The following is a 9,167-nucleotide window of genomic DNA, read 5'->3' as shown; positions in this document are numbered from 1 at the left end:
CCCCGTCACAGGGCCCGGACCCTCCTTTGCACCTTCATCAGGGCCCCATCTCCTCTGCTCCGTGCCGGTAGCCAGGCCGCCTGTGCCCACGAGCTCACAGCGTGGCTTCCCTGGCGCCTGGTGGCGCTCTGCCCGGCTTTGAGGGTGCGACCTGCAGGTGCTGCTGACCGTCTCCTGAGCCTCTCTCTTTACAAATGGCCATTGTTAAATTTAATCTGTAGTTGGCAGGACTGAGAAAACCTGAAATCCTCAGAAGCGTAGACCAAAGTCGGGGTCTTGTGCTCCTCTACGTCATTTACATCTCAGTGCAAGGTCCTTGCTTTGGTTTGCGTGACTGGGCCTGAAATGTGCGCTGAGGGAAACAGAGAGGGCAGAAGCTGTTGTCAAATATACCCCCAGCCTCTAACCTTGAGGTGCTCACCACTGGCAAATCCCAGTGCTTTGGGCTTCAGCATGAGATCAGGACAAGAACTTAAAAGTGCTTATGTTATACAGCAGCATGTCTTTCTGTTTCAGAGACTGCTCTCCCTTATCAGTATTTTAGCACTGGGGATACTCTGTTTAACTTCTGGTGGCTGACAGATTAAATGAAAGGGCATCCTGACCTTGAGAAAAGTGAGATTTCCAGGTCCCACCTGTGTTCACAGTGCAGGGAAGAAGTCTGAAGCTGAAAGTGGCTCCTGAAGTGCAAGGGCCTGGTGCCGTGTCAAGGGAAGCCCGTTACAGTGGGTTTTCTAACATGAGTGAGAACTGGAGTTACCCCTACAGCTCCCTGGGGAGTGGCTGAGCTTGGAGGCGTACATTTCCCCCTTTGTTTCTCTTCCTAGGGCTCCAGCTTTCATTGGGAAAGGCTTTATTCCCTGTCTCTGCAGATAATTGGGGCGTTTTAATTTCTACAGCTGAAGTTCCCATTCCAATTCTTAGGAACACAAAATCACATCTCTCGATTAGAAAGGCATTAATCTGCTTTATCTGGTGGTAGTGTTAAGACACAGTCAACACCATTTGACTGCGACCAGTTTTTTGATATAAAAGCAAGGTAGTTTGTGCTGCATCTGCTGTTCTACAGCAGGAGGAAGGAAGAAAAGCAGGATAAAAGGGTGGTGTTGCACGTCCAACTCTGGGTGTGCTTCCGATGGCACTGTTACTGGATATGAAACCAAACTCTTGCTTTTCTCCTCGCTTTGGGCTACACAGTGAAGTACTCTGGGTACCTGGAACACCGGGATGAGCCCTTCTGCACAAACTGCTACAGCAAGTCTCCTGGGCTGATGAAACTTGGAAAAGGTGGGTTTGAGCCGAAAAGTTTGTCCTGGGACTTGGGGTTATAAAGACAGCCCATTAAGACATGTCCATTTAAGGGGTGTTTACTATCTTTAGGTTATTTGAAACCTTTAAGACTTGTTAATGGAATCCAAAAGCCTCCTGCTTCACTCAGGTGATGGTCAGGCTGGAACCCATCACCCTCTGCCCCTCTTGACTGGGGGAGTGAGCAGCGGTGCCCGACTGTTTGTGGCAGCGGGGGTGCTTGCTGCCTGCCCTGATGCAGCTGCTTGTCTGGGTGGGTTTAAATCACTTGAGAGGAGATGGTGCTGTTCACTGTGTGCTTGGTCCCACAGCCTTGGTGAGCTGTAATGGGGGCCAGCTGACCATTGTAGTTGCTGAACTATGTGCTACCAAGGATTTTTTCCTCCAGGCTTTAAGAGAAATTGTTTGGTGCCTGAGGGGGTTTCCAGGTTTGCGATTCTCATGATTCTGTTTTGTGTTGCGACAGACATTACCCTGGGGGGCCTGGAAATTGGCCTGCTGACGATGAAGAAGGGAGAGGTGGCAAGATTTGTCTTCACGCCAGAGTATGCCTATGGGCGGCAGGGCTGTCCTCCGCTCGTTCCCCCAAATGCCACAGTCATGTTCGAAGTGGAGGTGCTGGACTTCCTAGACTCAGATGAATCTGACACATTCTTCGAGTTGACTGCTGTGAGTTGCCTTAATAAGCTTTAGGACCTAAATCTGGAGGCTAAACCTTTGTTGTCTTTCCTTCTAGTCGCTGTTGCTGGTGTATTACATATGTTTAGTTTAATTGCCAGTGCAGTTACCCACACCCCAGGCTGCTAGCTCCTCTCTGATGCAGATGTGTGCCCTCTAACGCTGTTCCTGCGTGCCTTGCTCTGTTTGCATTCCTGTGTGGCGGGAGAAGCTGGGTGCTGCCTTTGTTTGCTCCCCTGTGCTGGAGTCAGTGGAATGACTTCCAGTTATTTTTAGCTTTATAAGAAACCTCATGGCTTCACTAGAGGGCACCAGCTTCCAGGAATTTCTTGGAAGGAACAGTAATGAGCTGTCTGTAAAAATCCCGTTCAGTCTGCAGCATTCAAGTGCCCCCCCCACCAGCCCCCACCCTTTGTCTCTGCTTCTTGGCTGCTCTCCCAAGTGCTCCTTCACTGTTCACTTCCCTCACTGGTGAGTTACGGTGTTATTGTTAATTCCCCCTTTTCATGTGAAGGGCTTTGGGCTGTGGTTGTGGGTCAGCGAGTGGGGCACAGGCAGCAGCGCTGGTGGGGGAGGCCCTCCTCATTCCCTCCTGCTGCTGCACAGGCTGCTCTGTCCACACATGGCCCTGTGAGCAAACCACGCTTATTACAAGAGAGCTTACGCCCCTTCCTGCCTGTTGCCCACCCTTCCTGGCTAACTGACCTCTCTCTGTGAACTGGTTCAAACTGGGAAACCCAGGAGAACACCTGTCCCTTGATTTTTATCTTTTTAAATTATTGTTGGGGTTTTTTTGTTGTTGTTTTGCTGGGTGGATGTCTTGTGTGGGTGTCAGGCTGGTCCCAGAGCTGGTGTGAAGCAGCCACCCCGGGCGATGCTAAGCCATTAGAGCAATGGGGCCTTTCAGTCAGCTCCCCCTTTGGTGCCAGCAATAGCATTTGCGTTAACTGTCTGCTCTGTGCTAAGCAGGTGAGAGAGTTAGGCAGGATTTAAGAACAAATTCCTGGTTTTTTTTCCCCGCCCTGGAGTCTCTTTGGTCCTGGTGAGCTTCCTGACCTGATTGGTAGCACTCTTCACCAGGAGTTATCAGCAAAGAGTGGCATGTTTCAGCCCAGCACAGGGAAGTGCCTCGTGGTGGTGGCCTGGCTGGACACTGCGGGGGGCCTTGGCAAGGGCCTGGCTCCTGCGCTGTGAATAGAAGGGGACTGTGCAGGACTGTCCTGTCTGAGCTCTCTACTTGTTTTCTTTTGCTTGAGCTGAAATCCAGGTATTTCTTCATACAGGAGCAGCAGGATACATTTCCACTACAAAAGGTGTTGAAAGTGGCAGACACAGAGAGAGAATTTGGCAACTACCTCTACCGTAAGCGGCACTTTGAGGGTGCCAAAGACAGATACAAAAGGGTATGACACCAGAAAAAATGTGTTTTCCATTGTGAAAAGCTGTGAAAGCAGTGATTATTAAGTGCTAGCTCACCATAACAATTTAGAGATCAAATAACTTCGTTATATTTTCCAGGCATGGTTTGTTATTTAAGAACAGATCTTAGACACCTGCTTTTGTGTGAGAGTAGCAGTAAACGAAGGAGAAAGGTTGGCAGAAACAGGCAGAACCCTTTTCCTTCAGGCTTGCTCCCTGTGGCCTCTAGCCGAGACTGAAGAGTACATCTCGCCAGCTGTGCAAGCCCTGAGCAGTTTGCGTGGCTGACGGCTGAACTGGAGCTTTTCAGGTCAGCTTCTGCTGGGAGATTTTATGGTACAGCATGGCCTTGTGTAGCAGTAGTATGCTGGTTAATACTTTGAGAAGCAGCCTAGAATCCCCGCGGTCTGGAACCAGAGATACCACTGGCCTCCTGGGCATTCTACTTTTAGTCTTCCAGTTGGGAATCGCACAGTACTTGAGGTTGGTAGGAACCTTTGGAGGTTGCCCAGTCTGACTGCCCGCTGAAGGCAGGTCAGCCACAGTGGGCTGTGTCCACTCAGGTTTTGAACCTCTTCAAGGATGGAGACTCTACAGCCTCTCTGGCCAGGAAAATACTGAGTTGTTCCCAAACTGGAACCCATCTGCCTTTGTTTCAGAGGTAGTAAGGCTTTGTGAGTTTTTTCCTCCCTGCATTTAGAGTTGCTTTTTCTTGGTATTGCTTTGTAGCAAAAATAATTTAAATTGCCTTTCTCCCTGTAGGATTCCTTTTCTGACTTTGGCCTTAAATTCTGGGTGTAATATTTTTATTCTGCTGCTTTCAAGTTCCTTGATAGGTTCCTAACCCTGTAGTCTTATGGCTGAGCTGGCTAGTCATGTTGATAATGCCATGCCGTATATTTAAGTTTTGATTATTACTATTTTTAGCTGACCCTGATAAATAGAAGCATGGGTGTAGCTGACTGCTGAGATGGATTTCTCACTTTCCGTAATGGATTTGTTGTGCACTAGTTCTTTTTTCCTGTCCGCTCAGGCATTCTCCATCCTTGGTCGCAGCCCTTCCAGTGAGGTGGAGCAGCGTCAGATCAATGCTTCCAAGTTGCTGGTGCTCCTGAATCTCTCTCTCACTTACCTGAAACTGGAACGTCCTGCACAAGCTTTGGCATACGGGGAGAAGGCCTTGGAGATTGACCAAAGAAACGCCAAAGCGCTGTTCAGGTGTGGCCAGGTGGGCAAAACTAAATCCCTCCGGTAGCCACATCAAGGATTACCCCAGTCTGACTGGCTGCGGACAGAGCCTTGAATCAACCGAGGAGAACCACGAAATTCTGGGCCAGGCCTCCTCAGCTGCTGCAGAAGTCGAGGTGGTTTGTCTGCATTTGACCTTTTGGAAAATCTGGCTCTCTGTAAATCTGTCACATGGATCTTTTCATGGGGGATTCCTTAGCTACCTGGATCTGTCTCAGAAATATTTGTGGCTGCGCGTGTTTCAGTCCTGAAGGATGGCAGTGAGTCTGTATTTATCTTGCGATGCATCTGTCTTCTTTCAATGGCAGGCTTGTCTCTGCATGACAGAATACGAAAAAGCACGGGATTTCCTGGTCAGAGCTCAGCATATGCAGCCGTTTAACCACGATATTAACAACGAGCTGAAAAAGTTGGCAAGGTGAGGGAACTCCTTTCTGTCCCTGTGGAAGAGAGTGCTTGGACAGGTTGGAACACCCACTCAAAAATATTTAAATGTTTAAAAAAAAAAAAAAACCAAAATGCAAAATTACTGGGTTAGTAAGTGACTGGGGAAAATACAGGTTTCTCTTAGCATGTAGACAGCTGATTCAAACATTTGCAGACACCACGGTTACAGGTGATGGGTGGGAAGCTGAGAACACCAGCTCTTTCCCACAGTTTCTCTGGGGAGGGTGTGTGCATGTTGTACTCCTTGTGAGTAGGTCAGGGTGATGACGGGGGGGCTGCTGAAATGCCTCAAAACCAATTAAATGCAGTAGGCTAGCACTCGAGCTGATAACGTTCTGGATTAATAGTAGGACTTTCATTCCCTTTAATATGCGTTGGTTAATTACAGCAGCTCTTCTGCACAGCAAGTGCTTCAGGGTACAATGCTACAAACACTGATGTTTGTTAAAAGTTAATTTCTTGCTCTCTTGGAGGTAATAAGTGAGCAATCCTGAAGGCAAACTTTCCCTTTGCCCGCAGGCTGAGTACAGCACAATCCTGCCAGCTTTAGTCATGGCCTAGCCCCACCAAAACATGAGTAACACCAGTCTCTGCCCTTGTCCTGTTCTTCCCTTTGAAACTGGCAGAAGCACCAGCTGGTTCCCAAAAGTGTGTGCTGTACTGCTGGCACTGTTCACAGGCACAGGCGGTGGGGCGGCTGGGGGACCTGGGAGTGTTCAGCCTGGAGAAGAGGAGGCTGAGGGAAGACCTTATCGATCCCTACAACTGCCTGACAGGAGGGGGAAGCTGGGGTGGGAGTCGGACTCTGCTCCCAGGGAACGGATGATGGGATGAGGGGAAACGGCCTCAAGTTGTGCCAGGGTGGGTTTAGGCATTGGGAAAAATCCCTTCAGCACAAGGGCTGTCAGGCACTGGAAGGGGCTGCCCAGGGCAGGCGTCGAGTCCCCATCCCTGGGGGTATTTAAAAGCCGTGCAGACGCAGTGCTGAGGGACAGGGTTTAGTGGTGGGATGGCAGGGTTAGGGGAACAGTTGGGCTTGGTGATCTTAAAGGGCTTTTCCAACCCCAACGATTCCATGATTCTATGCAGTCCCCAGCTTCAGAGATCACAAAGCAGCCCTTGAATACAAACCCTCTGCTTTTGTGTCTCACTGTTAGGCCTTTGCAAAAAGGTTCGTAGGCAGCAGTAATATATCTCTTGTTAGAGTAGTTGGTGCAGCTGGCAAAGTCATTCTCATGGGCCAAGTGCTTTCACCAGGTGATGTGTGGTAAAGGGCTGCCCTTGCACATTGGTGTCCTGTACCTCCATGTCATCTTTAATAGTCTGTGATAACGCCAAGTCTTCAAACTTGTTCTGCTACTTCTGAAGTACAAAGAACTTGAAGGCGGTATTAACTGCTGGTCTGGAAATTTGAAATAAACCACTTCTGTTCATCCTGAGCTGCCTCTGGGTGCATAGCTACCGAATTGCTGGGTGAGCGCAAGTGGTTGTAAAACAGACCTGCCTGGCTGGCTGCTCTCGGAGGCTCAGTATGTGGTGTTGAAGACCCGTGGTACAGGTCTAGAAGTCCTGACTCTAGAAGCTTCATGTGTTCCCTTAGACTCGTTGTAAATATGTTGGTAGGTAAAAGAGAAATCCTGCTAATAATGCTGAGGTTGTGCTGCCAGGAAGCAACAAGGCATTCTGCCTTCAGGACAGCAGCAGGCGGGCTTGTCGGCTCTGAATCGAGCCGCACGTACAGCGAGCACGCGTGTCAGTAAGCTGAGTACGTGCTAAACCACTGTTGTCTCCAAGTTTCTGCTTCACTGCCAGTAGAAATTGGTATATTTTTTGCTTTTAATATGACAAAGAGGAATTAGTATAAAACAGATGAAGACAACGTTATCGGGTGTTGTTAATTATGTCGCACCTCAGTCTAGATCCTGTAACGTTGCCAAACTGCCTTGCTTGAGAAAACTCGTAATGGGATCTGGCAAATGCTTCAGAAATGGAATATGAATCAAAACCTTTGCTTTTCACTTCCTCGCTGAGTACATTTATACTTCGCACAAAGGAATGCTGTGTGTTTAATCAACAGCTACCTTTTGCTGTCTAAACCAAAACTTTGAAAAGCATTTGTTTAACAGCTGAACCTGGTTCTTGGCAATATTCGCTTCACTGAAGAAAACCAGGCAGAATCCGGGGTGAGGGTTTTGTGGAACGCGTGGCTGGTATCAGCTGTAGTGGTCTTGTTGGTGCAAATTCTGCTGCTGGATTTGGCAGTTCTATTGGAAGGCTTGCCTTGCATCAAATCCAGAACAAAATGGGGTTGTTCCGACATCTGGTGTGAATCTGCACCTCCAAATGAGGGGCTCTTGGATTTCCTGCAGTGGTGGGCATGTGAGTGTGCTGTCTGCAGTCCAGGTGGGCACCCTTGATCTGCCCAGAGTTGTGGCAACATCTCTGAGACTTAACAGAAGAGACTGGCTGTGCTGGGATTTCACGGAACAAAACGCTTTGAGGTTCTGGGCCCAGGGGTGCTGATGGCAGGGGGCTACAAGCGCATTTAGCCAATGCCACGCTTGGGCTGTTCCTGGTGTGTTGCAACAAAAACCTTCTCTTTTGACCTTATATGGTAGCAGATGCAGGAAAGCTGATGGTGTGGGCAGCCATTGATCCCTGGGACAGTGCCCAAACTGAGTCACCCTCTGGCTCAGGGATTCCTTACCAGTGAGACCTCATTGCCAGTGAGGTGAGAGCACAGAGTGCAGAGGATGCTCTGCTTGGAGAAGCAGTCATTAAAATGGAGCAGTCTGGGAAGCTTTTGCCATACTAATGTGACGCTGGCAGGGAAGCTGGAGGAGGAGGCATCTGCCCTCTCATCCAGTTGGTCCAGGTGCAAACCCCTGCTGTCTCCTACCCATCCTCTGCCCAGGCTCAGTGGTAGATATCCTGGAGCAGGGCACTTGGATGATGCCTCCTGCTAGGTGCTGAAGGAGCTCACACAAGGAGCAGCACAAATGAGGAGACACGAAACTAGGCCACAGGGCACAGGTGGGGGTTCCTCTGCATCATCCCATGCTTGCAAAGCTGGTGTAGAAAGCATCTGGCTGCAAAAAGTCAAATGACCTACTTGGCTAATAGTCACCAGCAAAGCAGAGACCCAGCGTCTGGGGATGAGGCATAGTGTTCCCAGCTTTCCTTCCCTAACGTGACAGGAAGAAGGGCTTGGAGGAGCTGTGTCTTTGCTATCAGCACTCTCTTACATTAGGCTAATTTATTTTTAAAGGAAAAATAATACAAGTTTTCTGGCTGTGGCACTGTCAGTTGGGTGGTCAGTCCATGGCCTGTGATGCCATGCTGTGCTCTACTTTGCAGCTGCTACAGGGACTACATGGAAAAGGAGAAAGAAATGTGCTGCCGTATGTTTGCCCCTCCCAGCTCTTCTTCTGGCTGACCAGGAATAAAGGTAATCAAGTTGGGAAAAAGGCTGAGGTCTCCCAAAACCTCTGTTGTGGCTGCACTGTTTTCAGGTGGGGAACCTGCTTCTCTTCTGCATGGGAGGATTTTGGCAGCAAAATGTAAGGTAATGGGAGTGAGTGGAGGGAAAGGGGCAGGATGGTGGGGTGAAACCCTGCTACATCATTGGCTTGGGGGATCTTTCCTGCAGGACAAGCTGGTCTGGGACAGGAACCTGAAACTGGCAGCACTTGGGTAAGTTTGGTTTTGTTGTTTCCTGTGCTGCTCATCCCAGCTATTCCTTGTCAGAGCCAGGGGGAGAAATAGCTGTGCAGTCTTGTTTCTGCCAATTAAAAGAAACAAAAAAAAAATTGTTCCTGTCAAACTTAAGAATTGGATTTCCTCCTCCCCTCCAGCGCTCCTGTCTGGAGCTGTTGGAATGCCTCACTTCAGAAAAATCTAAATATTTTCTGGTTTTTTTTAAATATTAAAAAACCTGTTTGTATAGAAAATTTCAAATAGATGTTTTGGACTCTTTAAAGCCTTAAATCTTCCAGCAAAATTGATGGGTTTATAAATGCACAAAGGCTCTTTGATCTTTTTTTTTTTTTTTTTTTTTTTTTTTTTTT

At 48.7% G+C, this 9,167-nt stretch overlaps 1 protein-coding gene across 1 annotated transcript in view; it reads left to right on the top strand.

Annotated features, from left to right (window-relative positions):
* Positions 1-8,536, top strand: part of FKBP6 (FKBP prolyl isomerase 6) — an 11,255-nt gene extending 2,719 nt beyond the window's left edge. The window contains exons 2-7 of the mRNA XM_009644954.1: positions 1,198-1,287; positions 1,775-1,977; positions 3,270-3,389; positions 4,439-4,633; positions 4,962-5,071; positions 8,458-8,536. Of these exons, the coding sequence (XP_009643249.1) occupies positions 1,198-1,287; positions 1,775-1,977; positions 3,270-3,389; positions 4,439-4,633; positions 4,962-5,071; positions 8,458-8,536 (797 nt within the window). The remainder of the gene's footprint in view (positions 1-1,197; positions 1,288-1,774; positions 1,978-3,269; positions 3,390-4,438; positions 4,634-4,961; positions 5,072-8,457) is intronic.
* The last annotated feature ends 631 nt before the right edge of the window (positions 8,537-9,167 follow it).

The sequence above is a fragment of the Egretta garzetta genome, unplaced genomic scaffold, assembly GCF_000687185.1.
Source record: "Egretta garzetta isolate BGI_Z169 unplaced genomic scaffold, ASM68718v1 scaffold108, whole genome shotgun sequence".
Taxonomy (NCBI): Eukaryota; Metazoa; Chordata; class Aves; order Pelecaniformes; family Ardeidae; genus Egretta; species Egretta garzetta.
The sequence above is the reverse complement of the archived record's forward strand: the minus strand, read 5'-3'. Positions and strand labels throughout refer to the sequence as shown.